Source organism: Pinus tabuliformis, chromosome 4_1 (assembly GCF_031772625.1).
Source record: "Pinus tabuliformis cultivar Carrire ecotype Pingquan chromosome 4_1, CPIR1, whole genome shotgun sequence".
NCBI classification, from domain to species: domain Eukaryota; kingdom Viridiplantae; phylum Streptophyta; class Pinopsida; order Pinales; family Pinaceae; genus Pinus; species Pinus tabuliformis.
The window spans coordinates 734,148,544-734,175,683 of NC_142303.1; the positions used below are offsets into that span (position 1 = coordinate 734,148,544).

Consider the following 27,140-nt stretch of genomic DNA (forward strand, 5'->3'; position numbering starts at 1 on the left):
TTAAACATTTGAAGGGTAATGAGAACCAGGTGGCGAATGCTCTAAGTAGGAAATTGAATATTATTAATGAAATCTTGTTTAGTGAAGTGAAATCCTATTTTTTAGATCAAGTTAAAATTGTAGCCTTAAAGGACCAAGAATATCAACTTTTACAACAAAAAATCAAGAAAGAAAACAATAATTAAAACCAAATAGCATATGACAATAATAATGATGACTTATTGATTTACAGAAACCAAATTTATGTACCTAACCAACAATCAATTAAACAACTGATTTTGGATGAGTATCATAAAATTCCTTATCCTTCCCACCATGGCTATCAAAAACTAACCATTGCTTTAAGAACGGATTCTTTTTGGTCTGGTATGGAAAAAGAAACAACATAATAGCCTGTAAAGTGTTTATAGTGTCAAGATGTGAAAGAAAGACAATAGAATCTAGTATGTCTACCTCACAAAATACCCAATCCTAAGTGGAATGGGGATACTGTTAGTCAAGATTTCATCACTACTTTCCCTGAATCAAAAAGGAAAAACGACTTAATAATGGTTGTGTAGATAAATTAAGTTAAACCACTCATTTTATTTGAGTACAATCTACCTATACGACGATTTATATTGCAGATATATTTGTCGGGGAAATATTTCACTTACATGGAATAACTAAGATAGTCATCTCCGATCGAGATGTAAAATTTACTTCAACCTTTCACAAAGATTTATTTACACAATTAGGTACCTAGGTGAAATTTAGCACTACATAAAATACATAGACGAACATAAAACATAAAGGATAAATGAAGTGTTAGAGGATATGTTGAGAGTTTATGTCATGCAACAACCTACCAAATGGCTAATATCTTCACTTGGTAGAATTTCCATATAATAACAACTATCATGCCTCTTTATGAATGAGTTCTTTCAAGGTCTTATATGGATGAAGATTCATAACACCCCTTAATTTGAGTTATCCCAAGGATAGATTGGTTTTGGGGCCAAACATGTTGAGAGAAATGGAGAAAATTGTAAAGAAGGTATGGCAAAACTTGAAATCTTCCAAGGATCAACAGAAAACATATGCATATAAAAGACATACCTCCAGAGAGTTTCAAGTATGTGATCATGTGTGTGTAAAGGTTAAACAAAAAATTATCACTTTAAGGTGGGGAACCTGTGCGAAACAAGTTCCCCAATTTTGTGGCCCATTCGAAATACTCCCCAGGATTGGAGTTGTGATCTATCAACTGGATTTACCAAGTCATATATGCATTCAAAATCTGTTTCATATCTCTTTGTTAAATAATTATATAAATGATCCTATTAATATTATTGATTTGTATAATGGTTTGGTAGATAATGAAATATGAAATAAGTGTATATGTTCCTTAAGTGGAAATTGATAGAATCTAATAATTGTCCTAATGATTGTGGATATAGGTCAAAATGGATAATGAATTTATGTTTGAGGCTATTCACTTACTAGATCAGAGACAAACTATGCTATGAAATTGAGTAATCAACCAGGTTAAAATGCAGTGGAAGCACTTCAGCCTGAAATATGCTCCTTGGGAAGATGAAACTTTTATGGATGAGGCATATCCTAGCATGGTCTAAGGGCCATGAAGAACTAAGGAAAATGTTCTGTTTGAGAAGGGGAAGATTCGAAATTTACTTTTACAGACTGTGTGATACATGCTAAGGGTAATTTATGAACATGTGATTTACATAAATATCCTTATTATTTTAATGTTAAATAAAAAAATTTGCATCGTCAGCCATGTGAAATCATAGTGAGGGAAAAGGTGCTATAGATAATTTCACATCCAGACAATTAGAAAAGGTCTAAGGAGGGCTATGAGCATAACACTTGCCTGCCTAGATCTCCTCTCACTAGAGATAGATTATCTCAATTAGGGAAAAGGGTTGGATCAGAAGTGAGAGGGGAAAAGGCTTAAGCAACCTTTCTGCTTTTGGGGCCTCGTTGGAGGAAGCCCAAAAAGAGTTAGCTATTGACCTTGAATTTTCTCAAAACAGGACACTGTGAGAGGAAGGTAGGACATTGCCAAGAGGAATGTTGTGTTAGACAAAGTATTGTCACTGTCATAGACATGAAATTGGCTCGGGGGGGGAATTTTGTTAGTGGAAGCCCATTCTTATTGGTTGTGAGGAGAATTCTTTATCTCAGTGTGATTTCCATGTTGATTTATACCAGTAAAAGAAATATGACCTACAACAACTAGAAAGGGTTTACTGATATATTCTAGCATTGGATGGAAAACAGATCCCAAACCTAAGAACTTGTGAAAGAGAGAAAAAAGGGGTACTTTACCTCGTTGAGAGACACCAGCCTGAATCTCCATCCCTGTAGTCAAAAGGGGAAATACCATTATTGTTAAGATTGATAGAGTTTGTCTTTGCAAGGGGAGTAATGATGTAGTGTTTTAAAAGATAATGTTATAAATAACACCTTACCACCTATGGGTGTCAAATTCAGCATGCCAGCTTGAGCCAGAGGGATCTCACTTCTGATTTCCAACCTTTCAAAATTCTAAGATCTAGTTGGGGTATTTGGAAGCTAAAGACCAAAGAATAATTAAAACTAAAGGCCTCATTACCAACAAGTCAAACAAGGATAGTTATCTCTATTATACTATCTTCAAAGTCTATTTCAGAAATAAAATTGATAGCTATGAGCTCATAGATGAGAGAAAATCAATGTTGGAAATTTCCACCAACTTGTCATAGTGGAAATACAAAAGCCAAATGAATTTGGCTGGTAGCAAAGAATCGTCGGTGATTGAACATTGTGCATATCTATTTTTGGAGAGGAGATGAGTTATAGAGCTCACTTTCGAAGTGAGAAGGTTAAAATGAGGGAGATGTGCATAGTGGGGAGGGGTATTTACCCCATAACTAAATGGATAGATCTAACACTTTAATTCCAATCCTAAATCATAAGGGTCATTGGTATCTTGACACCTTGCTAACGTAGAGCCCGATAACACATTTACCATAGTTTTTTCTCATTACAACTAGCAATCCTTTAGAGCCTTTGATAAAACCATAGAGACTATAATTTATAATTGCAACATAAACTCAAATTTCATATAGTGCAATTCCATTCGTACGCAACTTGAAAGTAATAAACATAGTTTTCATATCTCAGAATGGACTTAAGTCCACACTTCGATCGCTAGGTCGGATTACCATAGCATATAAATATTTAAAAACATTTATTATTATGCTCTAAGGCTACCATAAGAGTTAACTTAAGATTATATTGCAAGGACAAGCTAACATCATGGACCTATGATGATGGGAAGTAGTAAGCCTTTAGATTGATTGAATATCATAGTTGTCATATGATTCATAGGAATTTATGTGTTGTAAATGTGTGGGTGGAAAAAATAAAGAAGGACTTGTTAATAACGTAATATATGCTAAATGAATAGAAAAAAGAATGTATTTGCAATGTTTCCAACTCCTCAACTCATTTATGGCCCCCATTTGTTTTGTATGATTAAAATAATTTTGGATTAGAAAAATCTACAACTATTCAAAGAAAAAAATGCATTTACATTGATGAGTGTTAGAGGTCTTTTAAGTGAATCTCTATGGTTAAGAATAATGTTACATGTTTTTTTAAAAGTATATATGTTTAGCTTATATATATATATATAGAGAGAGAGAGAGAGAGATAACTTTAAATAAAATTATAATTTAGTTAATTTTCTCAATTTTTTAAAATGTAGGGAATAATGGGTTAAGTATTTAGAAATGTTTAACTCTATTTAATTGTGTGAAGAGGGCCATGTGGTTCTATCCTTGGTAAAAATCGAGTTGACATCTGTCCATTCTAAAAGAAAAGTAAATTATTTTCTAAGTGAAAAATAATGTGGACTATAATAAAAATAAAAAAAAATGAATATATTAGATAGTTTCAATTAAAAGTATTATAACCTAGTATAAGGAGACCGGGTAGAAATATTTCCTTCTTCATTGATTGTTTGATATTACAAAGATATTGTCTAAACTGAAATGTTTCAATGTTTCAATAATAGTCTGAAGTAACTTAATTTTATATTAATTTTAGAGAAAGATAAAGTAGGTAAAAACAACAACAACAACAACAACTTATATTTTAGATGTGGCGAAAATGCCTAATTCTTATATTTTTTTAAATATTTCACTATAAAACTTATATATATAATTTGAGTATCTATATTAACTAATTTATTTCAGTATCAACTTCATATATATATAATATTTTAATGCTTATAAATAAGAAGTAACTGAAAGTAAAAAATCTAATTATTTTGTAATAAGAATAATAAAACAGAGATGTGTAATTCATTTAGTCTTGAATATAAAATTAATGTCACATTAAAAAAAATAATAGTAATAGTAATAGAAATAAATTGGAAGAAAAGTCATGGTACACATATCACACACAAGAATAATTCATATATTGCTTACAAAGCCAAATTACAAGCTACATAACTAGTGCTCATGAGGTCCAACAGATTCTAAACAAGGAGAATATTGTTGAGAAAATATCTCAACAAAAATCAAACAACTAACCAACCTAATCTATCAATTTAATAATGTAAACATTATTTCCAAGTCTAATGCTTACATTACATCATTACAAAGATTAATACAAAAATGGAAAATTAGAATTTACATGTCACATTTGTCTGATTGATCTTGCACGTATCCCCACTTTGAAATACCCTCGACAATGCTATTTTGACCACCACAATCTTCTTGCCTCCCATTCAACTCATTTAAGACATAATCACCTCTAACCATATTTAATGAACTTTGTATAATTGACCCTTCTCGATATCCCCAAAGATAATCTGAATAATGGACTGCATCTTGTAGTCAATTATGCAATTGACCTTTCTATACACATGGATCTCATAACATAACGTGTAACAGATATTATTGAAGCCCTAAACACATCAAAACCCATTAATATTTATAAAATTAATACAAGTATCTTAACGAAGCCCTAAGCACATCAAAACCCATCCGTATTTATCAAATTAATACAAGTATCTTAACGATGCGTTCTATCAGTACTGAAAAATGTTACAAACCACCATTTTAATTATATTCCTCTGTTCATTAATTAGTTCTGCACATTTTCAATCCACACTTAATAAATAAACTTGAGAAATTTCACAAAACTATCTGCTATCATCCAAGGATAAACAGGTTACCATCTCTCTCCTTGGCACAAGTCAACTCAATGCACGAAACTCCGTAACAATAATGAGAAAACGAAAAAATCATCCAGAAAAGAAGCATATTGTGACTGCCATTTGGAGGACGCATTCATCGATATCCCGGTGTTACATCATGATGGCTATCTTACTCTGTTGGTAGTATCTCCCAAGGTGTACTGTTTTATCCAATGGCACTATGAGATAACACTGTATGACGAGCCTACCCAGGGGGATTGTGCAGCTAAAAAAAGGTGCTCATGAAGCAATAGCAGTCATGATCCTTCAAGCATCCATCATCAAAATTCTGGGTATAACTGAGTGGTTCGTATTGAAACCTTTGTATTTCCCTTGCAACTTTCTTCTTCCCAACTCCCCAGAGCTATGCCCTCATTCTCTTCAACACACGTTTCCATGTTTCTCTGGCATAGCCCAGCATGATCTTCCCTTTCCCCTTAAAGCAGAGGCACATAGATAACACTGCTCTCTCTAGTAATGATCTATTTGAGGTTCTCGAAATCTGAGATTCTGAAGAATCGACCTCTGCAGCTAGGTGATAGACGCGCCCGCCCCCAAATTGATGATTGTGATCCCCCTCGGCCTCGACAGTACGCAGCTTCACGTCTGTCAACGTCTAATGTTCCTACGCACAAGCTCGATATAACCACAAACTGGAACGAAAATTCTCTTTGATGTTGCCAACAACCTTTGCTGCTAGTAGCACCTTCATCAAAAAGCATTTCAATTGAGCCATTTTGACGCTAGTCGGATCATCTTTTACCACCGAAACTCGAAGACTGGTAGGGAACTGATCTGGCATGCCTTCCGTTCACTTCCGTTACAGGACTGCTCGCTGAACCGCTGTAACGGATATTGATTCTTGGATGCAATCACGCCCAACGAACACTCAAGCAATTATCAAAAAACATTCTAATAATACAAAAATAAATACTATCACACACTAATTATTTATATAGAAAGAATAAAACTGCAAATCTTTTCTAGTACCCTCAGTGGAGGGATTCAAGCCCGTATAGGCTCTCATACCAACTAAGAAATTGGAAGAGGAGATATAGGCTCTGATACCAACTAAGAAATTGGAAGAGGAGTTATGGTACATAGATCACACACAAGAATAATTTGTATATTGCTTAAAAAGCAAAATTACAAGGCACATATAGTGCTTATGAGATTCAATAGATTCCAAGCAAGGAGAATCTTGTTGAGAAAATCTCTCAACAAAAAGGCAACAACCAATCAACCTAATTTGTCAATTTACTAATGTAAGCATTATTTTCAAGTGTAATAAAATTCAATATTGTTATAAATATAACATTTCAATACGAAAAAACTTCATGTAGATATATAGGTGTAATGTAAGTCAACCGACCCAATCTGTCAATTTACTAGTGTAAACATTATTTCCAAGTGTAATAAAATTCAATATGGTTATAAATAAAACATTTCAATATGAAAAACGTCATGTACATCTATAGGTGTAATGTAAGTATGTAAATAATTTTAAATGTCCGCTCAATAAAAATAAATGTGAATGTCAATTAAAAATAAAAAAGTTAAATGTGATATCGGGGATGATTGTAAACATTTACATGTTGGCTAAACAAAAAGTTGAAAGTAATATAAACCTGGATGAGTGTAAACATTTAAATGTTGGCTCAATGAATATCAAAAAGTTAAAAGTAATAAAAAATAAAATCCAATTTGTTATATTTTGATTTTATTATTAGCTTTTGAATATGATTTGTTACAATACCATGGCTTATCAATACCACATGCCCAAAAACCCTAACTTATTTTACAATCAAAATTTATATATCAATATGACAAGATTCTTAACCATGGATATTAACCCCCATTTTATTGTGAATATTATTAACTTGTAAATAGGCTTTGTTACAATACCATGGGCCAATAGCATGGCTTATCAATCCCAAATTCCCAAAAAACATAACTTAACCATGGGCAAAAAGCATGGCTGATCAATACAACATTCCCAAAACACAAAACATATTTCATAATCAAAATATTTTATAACAATATGACAAGATTCTTAACCATGGATATTCACCCTCACTTTATCATGGATATTATCAACTTTTGAATAGGCTTTGTTACAATACCATGGGCCAATATAATGGCTTATCAATATGACATGCCCAAAAAAGATAACTTATTTCACAGTGAAAATATTTTATAACAATATGACAATATTCTTAACCATGGATATTCACCCTCACTTTGTCATTTTATATTATGAACTTGTGAATAAGCTTCGTTGTAACATCATGGGCCAATGTCATGGCTTATCAATACTACATGCCCAAAAAAACTTAACTTATTTCACAATTAATATATTTTATAACAAAATGACACCATTCTTAACCATGGATATTCACCCCACTTTACCATGGATATTATTAACTTGTAAATAGGCTTTGTTAGAATATCATGGGCACTCAATGTTTATTATTACCACATGCCCAAAAACCATAACTTGTAAAAATATTACCATAGAAATTAAATAAGGGTTTTAATAAAATTAAAATAGAATTAATGGTTTTCATAAAATTAAAATGAGAATGCCTTTATAGATAAAGATATGAAATTTATATAATATAAAAAAATATTATTAAGAAGTAGCATAGATCCATCTTAGCTAAGGATACAAGCGATGAAAGCAACCAAAGTGACTAACGATAATAGAGGAAAGATAGTGCATTATTCTTTGAAGTTGTTCATTATTATATTTCCTTTGACATGATTGATCCCAAATATAGGCTTAATATTCTACCATCAATTGTGTCTTTTTAATTTAGACACTTTCTTAAACATGATACAATGGGATCAAATTTAAGAGAGCGGGATGGAGAGAGAGAGGGAGATAGTGACATAGTTGGAGGTTGGAAAGATAGAGAGAAATAGAGAGAGTGTGTGATGGGGGAAGAGAGAGAGGGAGAGAGGAAGGAAGATACGGAGGAGGGGAGAGAGAGGAGAGAGGGAAAGTGAGATGGATTTGGAGGGGGGAGCGAGTGAGGAAAGAACAAATACATAGAGAGATAGAGTTGGAGAGAGAGGGATTGACAAGGGAGAGATGGAGAGAGAGCGAGGGAGAGAGGAGAGGACATAAGAGAGAGAAGAGGAGTGGAGAGAGATAGGAAGGGAAGGGGAAGAGAGAGAAAGAGAAACAAAAACAAAAAGATGGATGCAAGAGCGAAGAAGAGAGGGAGGGAGATAGTGATAGAGGGAGGGAGGGAGAGAGAGAGAGAGGGAGGTGGGAGAGAAAGGGAGAGAGAGGAAGGAAGAGAGAGAGGAGTCAAGAGAGAGAAGGAGAAAGAGAGGGAGAGATGTAGTTGGAGGGGGAGAGAGACAAAAGGAAGAAAGAATACATATAGCGAGAAAGTTGGAGCGAGAGATGGAGTGAAGAGGGAGAGATGGAGACAAAGTGAGGGAGAGAGGAGAATGGGAGGGAAGAGAGAGAGAGGAGAGAGAGGGTTAGAGAAGGGGAAGGGAGAGAGGGAGAGAAGGGGGGGGGAGAGAGAGAGAGGGAGAGGAAGAGGGATGGAGAGAGAGATAGATAGATATGGAGAGAGAGTGTATGTTGAGGGGTGAGACAGAGATAGGGAATAAGAAAAAGACTTATAGATACAAATATAGATATTATATAACCAGCCGAGATCCATCTTAACCCTAGTGTAGAAATTTTGAATAATATGACACATATTCACAGATATTATCTTGATTATACACTTATAAGCGGAACATGCATAATACATAACCTCCTCTACATTGATCATCAATTTACAGAAGCAGAAACATTCACAGGCACACATAGAAGCATCAATCAAACTCATTAACACAGTATTATCCCGAGGAAAGCATCTTGCTAATAACCCCAACTATCTATATATTATATTGATTGAATCATGTAACAATACATAGTACAATGCTTACCACAAGCAATCAAGTACTAGCTCCACCTGTTACACACAATACAGCTTAGATCTAATCTCCAAATCTATTCCACTGCTTGCCTGCCTCTCCAGCTCAATACCTGCTTAAGAACTGATGAGAATGGCTTACCAAACTCGTATTTGACCTGAAAATAATCACTCACAATCTGTTGGATGTGAGCACAGGCTACAATTCTTGATATTGGCCAATTCATTGGCATACTCAATCCCTCTGATTGTGCAAATCATCATGCACAACTATAGTCACAACTGATAGCAATCTGATCCTCTAACACCTATCCCTGTTGAACTGAACATGCACTGACATGCAACTAAGTTAACTGATGTATTCTATAGTTTCATTATGAGTTAATAACTTGTGAATTAATTAATAACTAATTCACCCAACTCATCTCTAGTCTATTGATCAGTTAGACTAAATACAACTAGTTTAACAAGGCTAAACTGAACACAACTCCATCAACTGCACCTCCAGTCCACTAAACTCAACTCACTTGAGTTCTAACTGAAGTCCTGCATGCAAATATTAGTCATTCCATAGGTAACCAAGTATTTCCCTCTGGGATCTGCATGTACCACATCTGTAGCTCATCCTGAAGTGCTCCAAGAGAATAAGATCAAGTTTATATTCCAAATATTATTATGAGACAATAATATTTGACTTTTCTATTTTTGACAGCCAGTCTAAAAATAGACTTTGATCACTCACACTGTGATCACCCACATTGTGGTCACCCACACTGTGATCACCCACACTGTGGTCACCCACACTGTGATCATCCACACTGTGATCAAAAATAGAACTTGCGCCATAATTTGCCCGCGGGCCCACTTAGTGAAGGCGACTCTTTTCACTAAGCTCCATCATCTTGTTGCATTCTCAACAAGCATTTCTTGTTGCACACTTTTCAACACTCCCTCTCAACAAGAAAGGCTTCCTCTCAAACCTGATCCTGAAACTCTGGAATGTTCTCCATGCAACACATCTGGCTGGTCCACTTGCTCTGTCATCAAAGTCTCTGACTGCTATTGCCTCTGTCGACTGAAACTCTGCATCTCTGTGCTCTTCAGTATCTGACTACTCTAGCCTCTGTCACTTTGATCTCTGACTGCATATGTGCTGCTGCTAGTTCTATCCCCTAGCATTGCATCCGTACTGCACCTCCCAACTGACCTCCCTGCTGGGATAGAAACATCCTCTGATGTTGAAGCTCTACCTGCTACTAACAAGTGCTCCCTCCCTGACATCTGCGCTACTGCAACATCTCCATGCATCTCGCACCATTGCACACCTCTATGTGCCACCTAGCACTATGCAAAACACTTGTGCCTCTCGCATTGCTATAGCCTGCTAGTTATGTGCTTTCCTGGGATTCCCTGCACTATCGCTCTCTCTTCCACTCCATCCGCATCTGTCTCTACCCAATCAGTCAGTTCCTGCTACTACACATTGGGGCTCCCGTAGCAAGGTCTCATCCAAGAGGTTGGGTACCTCAAGGATCTTGCCCCTCCTCCTTGGGATGATCAATCCACATCACCCTACCTCCTACCTGGAGGTATGGCTGCATGCGATCCCTCAACCCACTTGGCTCGAAGTTTCCCCCTACTGGAGGTCTCTGGATGAGTAGATGTCTCTACTCGATCTCCTCTCAGCTTCCCCTGTTATGGCTCCTCCTCAACCTCCTGAAGTTGTTGCACCAATCGTGGCTCCTCCACAATCGTCTGAGACTTCTTCTGGCTCTGCATGTTGAGAGGTAACATACCTTCCCTCTCAACCACCAAGTCTCCATCAATTGCCTCGCTGCTCAAGGCTTTGCATGCATCTTGAACCTCAATAGCATACAGGTTCTTGACCCGTGAACCCTCCTCATAACAACAAAAGCATCGCACTTTCGATTTGTCAACCTTCTTCCCACCACTGGAAGAACTGGATTCGGAAAGAGAAACCTTCTCCTTCCCCTTCTTCGCCTTACTCGCTAAGGCACAGTTCTCCTCATCCTGCATGGATAAAGAATTGTCTCTAGTGCTCCGTCTAATCTCCTCCTGCATCAAATCCGACCATGGTCGTTCCCAATTTGGCAGTTTCTCCCTTCCATTCACCGAGTCCTGGTAGCTATGCCAACTCTTAGGAAGGTCAATGAGTGCTAGACTCACCATCCTCATCCAACAGTCACCCCCACACTTCCCAGTTCATCCCAGCATTAGGTGAACTTCGTGAGATACTGGGGCATACTGTCTCCATTCTCACACTGAATGTTTCTGATTTTCGCTCTTGCTTTGGAATTAAATTCGAATTCCACCACCACAAAAAACTCAACCGCTTCCGATCTAGAATTCTTGAGAATAAAGTATTTCTTGTACAGAGATCGACTGTATGGGCATTCACCAGATATCTCACCTTCCAAAAGAATCATGAATCAAGAGGCTACCTAGCCCGATCACAGACTCTGCCTCAAGAAATAAAATGTAAACACTTTCTGAATAATAGATCTGATGATCAATCCTCGCTTGATATCTTGTAAAAATCTCTTCTACAAATCAAGCAGCTTCGATACCATGTAGAAATTTTGAATAATATGACACATATTCACAAAGATTATCCTGATTATACACTTATAAGTGGAACATGCATATACATAACCTCCTCTACGTTGATCATCAATTTACAGAAGCAGAAACATTCACAGGCACACATAGAAGCATCAATCAAACTCATTAACACAGTATTATCCCGGGGAAAGAATCTCGCTAAAAACCCCAACTATCTATATATTATATTGATTGAATCATGTAACAATACATAGTACAATGCTTATCACAAGCAATCCAGTACCAACTCCACCTGTTACACACAATATAGCTCAGATCTGATCTCCAAATCTATTCCACTGCTTGCCTGCCTCTCCAGCTCAATACCTGCTCAAGAACTGATGAGAATGGCTTACCAAACTCGTATTTGACCTGCAAATAATCACTCACACTCTGTTGGACGTGAGCACAGGCTACAATTCTTGATATTTGCCAATTCATTGGCATACTCAATCCCTCTGATTGTGCAAATCATCATGCACAACTATAGTCACAACTGATAGCAATCTGATCCTCTAACACCTGTCCCTGCTGAACTGAACATGCACTGACATGCAACTGAGTTAACTGATGTATTCTATAGTTGCATTATGAGTTAATAACTTGTGAATTAATTAATAACTAATTCACCCAACTCATCTCTAGTTTATTTATCAGTTAGACTAAATACAACTAGTTTAACAAGGCTAAACTGAACACAACTCCATCAACTGCACCTCCAGTCCACTAAACTCAACTCACTTGAGTTCTAACTGAAGTTCTGCATGCAAATATTAGTCATCCCATATGTAACCACATATTTCCCTCTGGGATCTGCATGTACCACATCCGTAGCTCATCCTGAAGTGCTCCAAGAGAATAAGATCAAGTTTATAGTCCAAATATTATTATGAGACAATAATATTTGACTTTTCTATTTTTGACAACCAGTCTAAAAATAGACCTTGATCACTCACACTGTGATCACCCACACTGTGGTCACCCACATTGTGATCATCCACACTGTGATCAAAAATAGAACTTGCGCCATAATTTGCCTGTGGGCCCACTTAGTGAAGGCGACTCTTTTCACTAAGCTCCATCATCTTGTTGCATTCTCAACAAACATTTCTTGTTTCACACTTTTCAACACCTAGATCTATCAAGAGCCGAGAGGGATCAAATCTCTCGAGGTGCAAACCTTTCCTCAAGTTTTGCACTCAAAAAAGAGGTTTGCAGCTCAAGGAATTTGATCCCTCTAGGCGTGTGATAGATCCAGGGTTAAGAGAGATCTAGGTCGGTATATAGTAATAACAAAATAAAAAGCAGACGCCATAAATCAAATACTTCAATGCTCACATTAAGTAAAATGTTTTAGTAATATTAATATGCTTAATAATATATTAATAATAAAAAAAATATAGAGGTCCATCAATGAAATATTTCAATGCTCATATTAACTAAAATGTTTTAATCTAAACTATATGTGTGTGGGGCGGGTTTAAAAAATAGGAAAAATAAATTCTTATACTTTGCTTCTTTGTTTGTTATACATTTTGACCCTTTTCCCATACATATTTTGGCCAGTTTTGTAATCCAGTAAGGATTTGTTATAGTTGTGAATTTAATTTATGTAGTCTACACAACCAAGGGCCCAATCAAATTTTCAAGTTTCTATATATATATATAATGGAAATATATATAGAATCCAATGCAATTTAAATAATGAAAAAATATATATACACCATAGATATAAGAGGCATCAAAACTAAACGTGTTCAAGTTTTGCACTCAAAAGATATAAACCATGGATTTAGAAAGATGAAATTTCTTGAAGTACAAATTTGTTCAAGTTTTACACTTAAAAGGAGATTTACGCTTTAAGAAATTTGATCCCTATTGGTGTGTGCTACATCTATTGTTAAAATGGATTTTTTATGTAAGTGCGCTAATAATTAATAATATTTATAATAAAATTATATAAGCCCTATTCTGAAATAAACACACATATCAATATAATTATAAAATATATTAAAAAAACATGTAACAACAAAATTATAACAAAACAATAAATAAGTAAAAATAGTTCAATTTAATTTAATTTAATTTAGCTTTTCAATATAACATACTATTCTTTTTAATTAAATTAAAAAACTAAACAACCATAAATAAATCACCATTTCTTTGAAAATTAACCACATACCAAATCTTAGTGATGTGATTAATGTAAAAAACATATTCATTATCATAAATAAGTATTATAGTTCTATCAAAATTAACCCTAAAAACATAATCTCTAATATCCATCCTATAATTTTTATTTATAATTATATTAAATTAAAATGGTAATAACCTATTAAAAAAATAGGTGAACATAATATATACCACTAATCTAGATTAAATTTATTTATTATTCGAACTTTTGGTAAGATTAATAAATCATTATTTGCAATTTGATCGTAAATAGATATGACTTCGCAATTCGAAAGTCTGTCAGATCATAGTTCTGCCCGTCTATAATAGTTTGACTCTTATTTCATAGAGACAGTAATATGTAGAAGTGTTGAGTATCTGTCATTTCTATTTGGCCGCACTAGAAAGCAGAATCTTTCATGGTTTTACTCTTATTTCATAGATACAGTAATAGCGGGAGGGCATGTTTCCAAATGAACCCGATCCAGATAATGCTATGATGAAATTGATGAATGTGAACAGGGGCCTATTAAAGCAGGGTGGGAGGAAATGTCTCCAAAGGGCTGGCTCTGAAGCTGTTAGAGATGGCGGCTGAATCTCAGGCTGGGTCTAGTCATGGGTAGGATGCTAATATAGTGCTTATGGAGAAGATGTTGTTGAGGATGGAGGTTATGGAAACTTCCTGGGATAAGAAGATGGACTTGTTCGCTAAGGAGCAAGAGGCCAATTCGAAGATGAAGGAAGAGTTTGATGAAATCCGAACACAACATGAGTACACTGATCTTATGTGTACACAACTTGAAGTGAGGGTCAAGGAGGTTGAAGAAGCAAGGGACCAAGGTCTTGTAGAGATCATGGACTTGAAGAAATCTCTTGACAAAGCCAAAGATGAGATCGCGGTGTTGAAGAAGGCCGTGAGGCATAACTCAGGTGGAGGAGTGCCTCATGTGAAAGTCAAGGAACCATAATCTTATGATGGTACAAGTAGTGCAAAGACTCTTGGCAACTTTCTATGGGACATGGAGCAATACTTGGAACGATTGGATCTATCTGATGATGAGACAAAAGTCAAGGTAGCTTCTCAATTCTTAACAAAGGATGCTAAGATGCGGTGGCGAAGGAGGATGGATCATATTTCCAATGGCAGTGCTGGTGACATTACTTCGTGGGATGACATGAAGAAAGCTTTGCAGACCCATTTCAGTCCTCAGGATGAAACATGGGAAGCAAGGATGAAGATTAAGTACATAAAGCAGACCGGGAACCTACAAACATATCAGTGGGAGTTTGCAAGTGCGGTTCTGGAACTTCCTGACATGGCAGAGAAGGACAAGGTGTTTAATTTCATTATTGGGTTGAAGCCTTGGGCACGCAACGAAGTGAAGAGGCAGAGGACTAGAACACTTGAGGAGGCTTTTGCTGCTATGGACGGGTTGGTGGAGCATTATGATGAGACTTCTGATGATAGGAAGAAGAAGTCCAATAAGCCGAAAGAGAAGAAGAAGGATGATCCTTCAAAATCGGATGATAATTTGAAGACGAAGAAAGCCTTGAAGTGTTGGATATGTGCTAGACCACATTCGGTGAAGATTTGTCCTTCTAGACCGAAAGTGGCTGCGATTGCACAATCTAATGCGAAGAATGAAGGAGCTTCTATGGGGATGATGCAGATACTTGGTGCTTCTACTACTACAGAGGTGGTCTCTCGGAGGGATCCTGAGAGGAATAGGTTGGAGTATGTTCGGATGAAGATTGGAGGTGCTGATATACTCACTATGGTGGATAGTGGGGCTTCTCATAACTTCATGGGTGAAGATACTGCGAGAAGAATTGGGCTGAAATTTGTACTAGTAAAGGCACAAATGAAGACAGTCAATTCTCCTCCTATTGAAGTTCTTGGTATAGCTGAAAGGGTGGACACTACACTTGGTGAATGGACGGGGAAGGTTGATTTCACTATAGTGTGGATTGATGACTTTGAGGCTGTATTAGGGATGGAATTCATGAAACAATTTGATGCTATGATTGTTCCACATTTGAGGAAGCTCTACATTTACAATGGAAGGGAGGATGTACCCATTGGTGTGCCAACCATTGGAGTGACAAGGCCTGATTGTAAGTTGGGAGTGATGCAAATGGAGGATGAGAAGAGAATGGAAGATATGAGTAAGCGGTTGTCTATTGTTGAGGCAAATCTTACCGAGCAGTCATTGGTCATCAGGACACTTTCGAATAGCATCTTGGATTTGTCAAGAAGGCTAGAGTTGGTTGAGGATGATGATGATGATGAGGAGGTGTATGTGAGGCCGGATGTCCAGGGGGAGGACCGGGTTACTTATCTACAGAGGATGGAGATTGAGGATCCTGATAGATGGATCGAGTTGATTAGTGAGGGAGAGCCTTCAGGCTCTACTCCCTCTACATCTTCTTAGATGGATGAGAAGATGGGGCTCATTGTTAGCTGCTCATGGCAGTGAGTCCTTAAAGCAGGTTGAGCAGGTATGACTGATGGTGCAGGGATGGCTTGGCATCAAGCATCATGACATGTTGCAGATGAGATGGGATGGAGTTTCCGTGGACCTGAACATGGTTTGCACTTATGGGGATAGATTCTTGATGAGTCAAGAATGTGATAGGTTTTTTTGAGAAACGACTGATGGTGATGGAAGAATGTGCATTCTTGTGGTTTGGGCGTATGGTTGGATTATCTACCCAACTAGCTTGAGTCATGAGGGGATCCAGTGTACACAATGATGTTGCTATTGGGATGAGATGTTGACACATGGTAGAGATGTGTTAGCACTTGTTGGAGTATCATGACAAAGTTTCACATGGTGTCACATGATGTGGTTGACACGAGATGTTGCAGTGGGCATGTAGCTTGAGATAGAGGGGCCAACCTCCCACGATGGAGAGCAGCATGTGGAGATTGCGACAGAGGAGTCAATGATCATGGATTGAGATGATATCCAATGTATGACATACCGATGAGGTGTATACCTTGGTATGGTGAGCTTGGTGACAGTTGGTTTCTGAGGTGAGACATGGTGGAGATGGAGTTGTACATATGTTGCAGGGATGTTTGCCGTATGTGGAGGAGTTGACATCATGGATATTGATGATCTTGGTGGATGGCTACCAGGATGATATATTGTCGAGGACGACAACGATTTCAGGTGGAGGAGGATGTAAGGTCCTCGAGTGTGTAATGCGGTTGGGCACCGGGCGCGGGCACGGTTGTGCGACGGGCGCACCAGTGCGGGCAAGTGACGAGCTGAGGCACACGCGACGGGCGCGGGTGTGGGCGAGTGACGAGCTGAGGCACACGCGATGGGCGCGTGCGGGCGAGTGACGAGCTGAGGCACACGCGACGGGCGCGCGCGGGTGAGCGACGAGCTGAGGCACATGCGACGGGCGCGCGCGGGCGGACAGACGAGCTGGAGCACACGCAGCCGGTTATGCGATGGAACAAGCATTGCGATGGAAGTTTATACCCCATGGAGCGTGGAGATAAACATGTGGAGGCCGACCCATGATGGAGGGCGGGCTGACATGGTTGGCAAAGGTGTTTAGGGGTGTGTAAACGAAGGATGGGTGGTCGGCTGGGCAGCCCGCCCACACGCTATGGAGCATATATATACAATGCGTTTGGAGGCATTTCAATGAACGATCTCACACAACAACTTCACACAAGAAGTGCGCAGGTCTAAGTGCGTAGTAAGGACAAGGAAAAGAGCGCATAGCTCATGCGCTTAAGGTTGATTTTTGCATGGAGGTATCTCACACTTGGAGTTGGGCGAAGGTGTTGGGCAAGGTGTGCCCGTGGGTTGAGGCGTGCACGGCGGTTGTGCAAGTGCCGGTTTGTGCCAAGTCTTGGCGTGGGTGTCTTGGTGGCTCGGGTGAGCGCCCGCCCATCGTGCAAGGTGTGCAAAAAAGTGAATGGAGGTTTGCCTTGATTGTAAAATTGGCTAAGTATGAAACTTGGATTGCCAAGTATACTTGTATAAGCTTGTAAACATTGAAGATTGATTAATATATATATTTCGGGCAGACTCATTGTTCAGGGAGTTGCCCCTCCCTTTATACTGTGCAATTGTGTTCTTGTTATAATTGTTGTTGATAATGAATGAGTATGGGTGTTCATTGGTATAAAGGCTAAACATAATAATACTTGATTGTGAAACACAAACTAAGTAGGAGAAAGTGAATTAGGCGTAGTCCACGAACATAAGTATTGGTGAAAAGAAAGTGTTCGGTGGTGCCGCACCTCGCTAAGAGTGGTTGGAAGACTACCGCTGGCTTGGGGACGTGACACATCCTCTCACAGCTTCGGTCATAACTCCTCCTGTGCTCCAGATTAATGAGACTTTAATGATGCCAGTACATCCATTTCCGCCGGTTAATTTCTTGATCATGGCACTATCAACTTTCCATAATCGTGTTTCTCCCTTCCACTCTGGCTCCTCCTCCTTTGCAGTTGCAGTGGTTTGCTCTCGACCTCTCTCAGGAGTAAACCAGGCTTTGGTTCGTTGGAGGAGCTTCTGGCTATGCCCTCAAGCTATCCTCTGTCTCCTCTGCTCTTTCGCTTGCCACCCGCTTGCTGTCCTCCCTTTCAGCATTCTGAGCGTTGAAGCCAAGTTTGTTTTCATCCTTTACTGCTCCCATCATCTACCAAGAAGCCCAGATCACCCCGCTTCTCCAGCCATGCCAAAACTGCGACAGCGGATGAGCTGCAGAAGAGGCAGCTCTTGAGGGCAAATTGGACGCCAGGCTATCTCCTCCACAACGGACTCCTCAACCTCCTGCCTGTACTTCCGCTCAAACAGGTACCCAGCTACTCGGAGTGGACGGGGTAGGGGCAGAGGATTGCAAATTGTAGCATTGAGCTCCTTCCAATCCATGACTAACACCACTCTGTTATGATTCCCCTGTAGTCATGGCACTTTTTCCTTTATGGCCACGGTCACCATTGAGCTTAGCGAGCTCAATTCAAGTCAAGAGGCTGGTTCCCTCAGGGCGACTACAGACAGGCTGGCGGAAGACAGACCAGGCTCCATCCAGACAAACCTCGAACAGAGCAAAGCTTCAGGCTCTGGCAAAAGCAAAGCTTCTCAAAGCATGAAGAATCAGGCGAGCTCCTCTGATGACGATGATGATTACAAGTATGGATGCCGCATCACCGAGGAGCCGCCTGATCCCTCTCTTGATGCTTAAACAGGTTGGTTCTTTCTGGTTTTCTTGGACTTCAGCAAGCTCGAGAAGGTTCACTCATCACCGTCCTAGCTATTACGTCATATGCATTAGCTTATATTGCCAGTTTTTCATACGAAAGGGGCATTCTGCTAGCCTTCAATTTTCAGTTTCGGTCGCAGTCACAGTTACCTATGTATTTAGTAATGTGTTGTCGCGTAGCTGGTCACAGCTACCTAGTCTAGTTTTACTGTTTTGGTTGTTGCATAGCTCCGGTTTAATTCTCAATTCCAAGTACAACTATGGGGTTTTCTGTATTTTTGCCTTAATCATGATCAAGCTCTCTACAGTTCTTGAGGGCAATACTCAACTGGATTTTTGCATACTGATATGCTATGTTTGTACACATGCCGCATCTTTGGGCTAGCTCTACAAGGCCATGGCCTCGATCTAAATTATTTTTTTATTAATATAGAAGTAGCCATATTCAAAGAGAAAAAAAAAAACTCTACATTGGGTACACACTCAGTCACAAATCATCTTCATATTAGGTTATAGAATGTTACTTATTCGAGCAATAACAAGATACTTATTTCCTAATAAATCATCATAAATATAAGAATGGAGTAACTTTAATTTTTCGTTTTTAGTTTTCTTCTATTTTTATGTTTTTTTGGTTATGATTGAGATTTTTTACTATTTAAAGACATTTTTAAACAAAAGAATAATTTATCTTTAAAAAAAATTATGAGAAATTTAAATTATTTCATAATCTTGTTTAACGTAAATTATTAAAATTGGTGATCTATTAATAGATTAGATTTAAAAATTAAAAGATAAAAAAATCAAATATTTGGGCTTGGGTGGCTCCACTCGTTATCATCGGTTAAAGTATTTGGTAAAACATGAGAGTCAAAGTTGAAATTTCCATGAGCCAAACCAACCCCAAAAAAATAGGAAATCAAATATTTATTAAATTTATTAAATAGTTATATTGATGAACATTATCTCAATTAACTTTTTTTTAATACAAATATAGTGATGTTTATTTTGAAATATGATTTTTTGAATTTAATTTAATTATTAATAATTATTAAGTGGATAACATAGATTTAATAAAATATTCTTAGTAATATAGATAAATTATAGATTGAGATTTATCTCCAGAATAGTTTTGTCCTTGTGACTTTTTAAAATTGATTAATTAAAAAAATATTATACAAATAAATGTTATATCAAATAAACTTTATTATAATACTATGGATCAATACCATAGTTTACTAATACCACATAACCAAAAACCCCTTACTATTATTCACATGAGACATGTTGATATCACATTTTATTTAATTAATCAATTTAATTAAAATAAAAAAATATATACATGTTTTGAAAATAAATCTCAATTTTTTATTTATTCTTAAATAATCTATAGAAATTAAATTCCTACTCTCACCCTAATAATTACAGATAACCAAAATAAAATTTTGAAAATTATAATTCCAAAATAAAGACGTCTGAGAATAACTTAGAAAAAAGGAGAGCGAACAAGCGCGAAGCGGCAGTAAACTATACGAAGTACAGTTTTGGAACCAATTTAAAAAGCTGGACGTGAAGTTGGGCAAGTATCAGTTAAATATTGAAAAAGCATACTTAAACCAGTCTTACAAGTTTCCTCTTCAAGAAACTATCCCAAGGACACTTGTGGAAAAGCAAAAGTGAGCATGAAGGTGTCTAGTATCCATGAATATTGAAAACAAAGATTCGAACCAGAAGGCTTACAACTGGCATTACCTTTTTCTTTCCACGTGACGGGAAAAAAACTCACAACATCAAAGATTTGCGGGATTCAGGAGGATCGATCGTACGTATAGTTGAATATTCTACTTTAATAACTTTAATATGTGTAGAAATAATTGAAAATACAGGAGGATTCAACAAACTCGGAACGTAGGTTGAATTGATTTGCATGGAAAGACGCTAATTCCCATGACCCCAAGACCGTCAAACGGTTTTCCCTCCCATATCAGAGGAACCTGCTTACTAGAAGAGGTGTCCACCGATACGCATCTGAATGTCCTTTTTCGGGTCGAACAGCGCGGCGGTAATTGAGGATTGCCCGGCCACACGAACCCATCAATCACGCCATGGAAAACTGAAACCTCAGCTCATTAAATATTCTCTTGCAAGCAAACCTTCATGACTCGCAGTTTATTCACAGATTTGCAGACTCGCGGTAATATCTTCATCTGTCAATTGTTTCTCCATGTTATGAGAAAGTGAATGAATGTATAATTTTTTTGATACTGCTGTCTGTGCTTGTATGCTTCTGTCAGATATTCATATAATCATGAGGATGAGCTGCAATGGCTGCCAAGTCTTGCGGAAGGGTTGCAGCGAATTCTGTGTTCTCAGGCCCTGCCTTCACTGGATAAGGACAGCAGAGTCGCAAGAGTACGCCACTATTTTCTTAGCCAAGTTTTATGGACGCGCTGGTCTGATGAATCTCATAACCAGGGCTCCCGAGCAATTAAGGCCTGGTAATGTAATATTTGCACGATTTTATCTTATTGTAAACTGTGCATTTTTTCCTGATTCGAATACACCAGATCTAAAAATCCAAGTCGAACATGGACTTTGAGGTCGTAGAGGTTTTCTTTACCATTTATAGAAAGTCTTTTCTGATTCGAAAAAAAAAATAGTGGCTTGAGATTGACAAACCAATTTAAACTGGGACCTGATTTGCAGCAACAGACTGCATAGCTATGCTCACAAAACCATTTTAACACATGTTTCACTTGTAGCTCTAGGTTGCGTATTTCCGTTTTGCATGTAATCATACATGAGCCCATCTCTTAATTTCGTATGCATCTCTCGAATTTCCAAAATGCACAGTAGAACAATGGACTGGTGCGGATTATTATGTTCCCGGCATTTTATAACTTGGGTATATTTTTGCGCCACAATTTTTATAAATCTCACCAATTTATTAAAGAAGTTACCGGCAGATATCAAGAAATAGCCGTGACAATCAATAAAAGTAGTTTGTGTGGTGGGTGGTGCAGATATATTCAAGTCTCTTTTATCCGATGCATGCGGCAGGATGGTTAATCCCATATATGGATCACTCGGCCTTTCGCTTTCCGGGAACTGGACAAAATGCCAGGCGGTCGTAGACAGCATCCTGCAGGGATCGTTCCTTGTGTCTACGAGACGAAATTTCGTGTCTCCCAATCCTAGGATTACGTTGCCTATGAAAGGGATGGCTGGCCGCGAGCACCACAAAGCAATGAAGGGTAGAGGCATAGACAGATTCAAGGGCTTCTGCGCTGAAAACCCTAAGCATAAGGAACGCGAAAATGCACTGATTTGCAATCATTATGGTTCAAGCAGAAGATCTAATGACCAGGACAGTGTAAAAGAGACGTTACAGGATTTAGTAAATGGTCAAATTAATGGTGAGTACGTACAGAGATATTCAACGTTTCTATTGGCGCAGGAAAAGGACGAATTCCTTGCTGCTCAACCACAAATGGGATGCCACCCCGATCTGCTCTGTTGCATCAAATCTAGTCAAGTCGAAACTCCAGCATGCGATGCCGTGGACCTAGAGCTTACGCTTGGCTCTCAAAGATCGCTCTCTCCTCCTCGTTGTCGTAAAATATCAGAGGTTGACAACCGTTGGACTGAGGCTATCACGCCTCTACACTTGCGGTGATTTTCCAACCGCTTGTAGCGAGGTGCGGCACCACCGAACGCTTTCTTTTTAACAATACTAACGTTTATGGGCTACGCCTATTCCAACACGAACATATTTAACTTGTGTTCTTATAACCAAATGAAGTGTTATCCTTTATACTTTAACAAAGAACATTCTCAATCATCAACCATGAACAATAAACCGAGAACATCAACAATACACAAGTATAAAGGGAGGGGCAACTCCCGAACAGTCTGCCCAACAATAATATTATATCAAGAATATCAGATTTTACAACAAGTGTGTCTTGGCCGAACCAAGTCTCACACTTAACCAATTTTTACAAAGATAGGCCACCTGCCTTTACAATAGTCTTGTGCACCTCTTGCACAAAAGATGGTGCTCACCCGAGCCACCTAAAGTCCTCTGCCAAGTCCTACACCAAAACCCGTACCTTAGAATCCACTCGGGCACACCTTGCCCTACCTTCGACTCACCCAAGACTAAAACCAAGTGTGCAATTCTCTTAAGGGTAGAGCGCATGAGCTATGCGCATCTCCCTACCTTTTCTGCGCACTTTCTTGTCCTCTACGAAGATATAAGAGTGAATGCGTTGGTGTGAATGAGCTCTCCTCACATTATACTTATATGCATTTTAGTGTGGTTTTACATGGGGTGTGCAGCCCCATGGCCGACCCCCAAAACCACCATCGTATGCCCATGTTCATCATTCATAAGTCGGCCTTCATACACCTTTCAACATCGCATATAAAAGCCCACGCTCATACTTAGTCGTATAAGTATTCTTCATAACGTCGCAACTAACTCGTATGATCGTCGCATATTGTCGCAGTCCCGTCGCACTTTTGCCCGCCCGCGTGCCTGTGCGCCCGCCCGCGCCCTCGTGCACGATCGCCCGCCCGGCACCCGTCGCACCGCAGCTCGGAGGCCTTACATTCTCCTCCACCTGAAATCGTTGTCGTCCTCGACAACATACCATCTCGGTAGCTCTCCACCAAGATCATCATCATTCAGGATGTCGACCTTTCTACACAAGGCAAACATCCTTGCAACATATGTAGAGACTCTTTCTCCACTATGTCTCGGCCTAGTGACCACTGCCACCAAGCTCACCATCCATAATCCATGCTCAGGTCCATGGAAACTCCATCCATCTCATCTGCAACATGTTGTCCATATCAAACCGACTCTTGATGTGCCCCATTCAGGTCCATGAAGCTCTCTCCATCATCTGCAATGTGCCACCCTCAAGTCTTCATTCAACTCTTGATGTGCCCCATTCAGGTCCATGAAGTCTTCTTCATCATCTGCAATGTGCCACCCTCAAGTCTCCAATCTTACCAACTCTTGATGTGCCCCATTCAGGTCCATGAAGCCCTCTTCATCATCTGCAATGTGCCATCCTCAAGTTTCCATGTCACACTAGCAAGTCCTCCTGCATAACATTCCTGCCCTAGCACCTTGTTAGGATGTCCCTTGACATCTCTACAAGTGCTTCCACACAATGTCCTTGCATAGGTCTCTACCATGCTCCATGTCTTCAAGTCTTAATCCTGATGTCCATGACTAAGCTGCCCATGTAGTCCACAACCAAGTAGACACATCACAACATCTGGCCATCCCATCCAAGTCTTCAACTTCCGGTTTAGTGAACTCGGTCACTCAACCATCTCATCATCATATCATCATGTCATGAGTCCCTTCACCATAGCTCCTCCACCAAAATGTCCACCAAGACTACCTCTTGGTCTCGGCCATGAGAAGTCCCCCCAAGCATCATCAACCCCAAGAGTGTGCCCTCTAATCTGTCCATGAGTCATGCCGGGCACTTAGCCAATTCTCCATATGCTAAAGCATGACTCAATCATCCACAACGATCATCAAGTTCCATCCTTGTTCCGGATCCTTGCACCTTTCATCACAAGGTCACAAGTAACCCCAACAAGCTTTCCAACAATTGACAATCCTTGCTCTTCCATACAAGGTTCCATCATAGTCATCCATGGTAAGATGTCCTCTTGCCTTGGCAAACTGGCTTTGCCCTTCCCTGCACATGGTCCATCTCCCAAATGCCCAAATGAAACACAAGTATCATCACTTACTTTATCTTCATGAGGCTCCTCCATGTGAGTGACCTCATTCATACATGTTGACAAACTGCACGATCCTGGTTCAACTTGATCGTCTTCAAGTTCATCTTCCATCGTAGTCATGCCTGCAACATCTTCCTCTATCACGGCTTCCTCTTCCTTGTTGGCACAATCTGCGACTTCACCTTGCTCCATTGCCCAACCAAGTTGAAGAAGTTCTTCCTCAGCTTCAACCTCCCTCTTCAAGGCTAGGAGATGTCTCACTTCCTTTTGGTTCAATTCCTTTCTTATCTTGAGCTCCTTGAGTTTTGCTTCAATCAAGTCTACTTCCTCTGCAAGTCGAAGAGCTTCCCCTCTATCGGGAATCCCTCCCTTAACCAAGGCACGAAGAGCATCCTTTGCTTCAAACAACCTTTTGCCCCATTCTACAAATCCTTGTTTTACTCTTTCTGACTCTTCAAGTAGACTCCCTTCGAATTCTTCGAGAGATGCATAACCCAATTTCTGCAAGATAGACATCTTCACCTGCAACCTGAACAGGCCCTTGTCTCACTTCGTGTGAAACGGTCTCCTTCACCTGCAAGTACCCTTGTCACTGTCACGAGCAACCCTGCTCAAACACCAGCTCCAACCGAGCTCTGATACCAACTGTCACGCCCCTACACCTGCGGTGATCTTCCAACTGCTTGTAGCGAGGTGCGGCACCACCGAACGCTTTCTTTTTAACAATATTAACGTTTATGGGCTACGCCTATTCCAACATGAACATACTTAACTTGTGTTCTTATAACCAGATGAAGTGTTATCCTTTATACTTTAACAAAGAACATTCTCAATCATCAACCATGAACAATAAATCGAGAACATCAACAATACACAAGTATAAAGGGAGGGGCAACTCCCGAACAGTGTGCCCAACAATAATATTATATCAAGAATATCAGATTTTACAACAAGTGTGTCTTGGCCGAACCAAGTCTCACACTTAATCAATTTTTACAAAGATAGGCCACCTGCCTTTTACAATAGTCTTGTGCACCTCTTGCACAAAGGATGGTGCTCACCTGAGCCACCTAAAATCCTCTGCCAAGTCCTACACCAAAACCCGTACCTTAGAATCCACTCTGGCACACCTTGCCCTACCTTCGACTCACCCAAGACTAAAACCAAGTGTGCAATTCTCTTAAGGGTAGAGCGCATGAGCTATGCGCATCTCCCTACCTTTTCTGCGCACTTTCTTGTCCTCTACGAAGATATGAGAGTGAATGCATTGGTGTGAATAAGCTCTCCTCACATTATACTTATATGCATTTTAGTGTGGTTTTACATGGGGTGTGCAGCCCCATGGCCGACCCCCAAAACCACCATCGTATGCCCATGTGCATCATTCATAAGTCGGCCTTCATACACCTTTCAACATCGCATATAAAAGCCCACGCTCATACTTAGTCGTATAAGTATTCTCCATAACGTCGCACATAACGTCGCAACTAACTCGTATGATCGTCGCATATTGTCGCAGTCCCATCGCACTTCTGCCCGCCCGCGCGCCCGTGCACCCGCCCGTGCCCTCGTGCACGATCGCCCGCCCGGTGCCCGTCGCACCGCAGCTCGGAGGCCTTACATAGGCCATGGTGGAGACTTATCTCCCAAAAAAATTCTGATTACTAGTGCGGCCAAAAAGGAATTGCAGATACTCAGCCCTTTTGAGTATCACTATATCTACGAAATAAAGATTAAACTATTATAGACAGGCAAAACTAGCATCTGACAGACTTCCGAAGTCATACTTAATCCCGCTTTTACTGCGTCGAATAGGAATTGGAGATACTCAGCTCTTCTGAGTATCACTATATCTATGAAATAGTGTAAAACTATTATAGACACGCAGAACTAGGATCGGACAGACTTCCGAAGTCATACCTGTTTTCGGTGAAATTGTAAATGAGGATTTGTAAATCACGTGAAAAATGGTCCCATGTTTACCGAAAAGTTGTTGTTCACATCTACAATCAAACTATGCTTTTATTAATCTTGCAAAATGTTCGAATAGATGAATAAATTATAAATAAATTTAATATAGGCCGTTAATGTATTTTTCCATTTAAATTTAGCTTAATTATAAATAAAAATTATTAGATAAATAAAAGAGA

The 27,140-nt window shown here is 39.1% G+C and overlaps 1 protein-coding gene across 1 annotated transcript; it reads left to right on the top strand.

The window, feature by feature from the left end:
- Nucleotides 1-21,391: 21,391 nt before the first annotated feature.
- LOC149178233 (uncharacterized) lies at nucleotides 21,392-22,894 on the top strand. Its single transcript, XM_089422029.1, has 3 exons — nucleotides 21,392-21,412; nucleotides 21,513-21,716; nucleotides 22,242-22,894. Exons 2-3 carry the CDS (start codon nucleotides 21,527-21,529, stop codon nucleotides 22,892-22,894), a joined length of 843 nt encoding a protein of 280 aa, XP_089278155.1. The 5' UTR covers nucleotides 21,392-21,412; nucleotides 21,513-21,526.
- Nucleotides 22,895-27,140: the final 4,246 nt, after the last annotated feature.

Bases quoted from the DNA above. Each gene is read 5' to 3' on its own strand.
- LOC149178233 (XM_089422029.1), top strand. From the start codon at position 21,527: ATGAGGATGAGCTGCAATGGCTGCCAAGTCTTGCGGAAGGGTTGCAGC. The intron at 21,717-22,241 runs GTAATGTAATAT...TGGGTGGTGCAG, and splicing joins TCCCGAGCAATTAAGGCCTG to ATATATTCAAGTCTCTTTTA.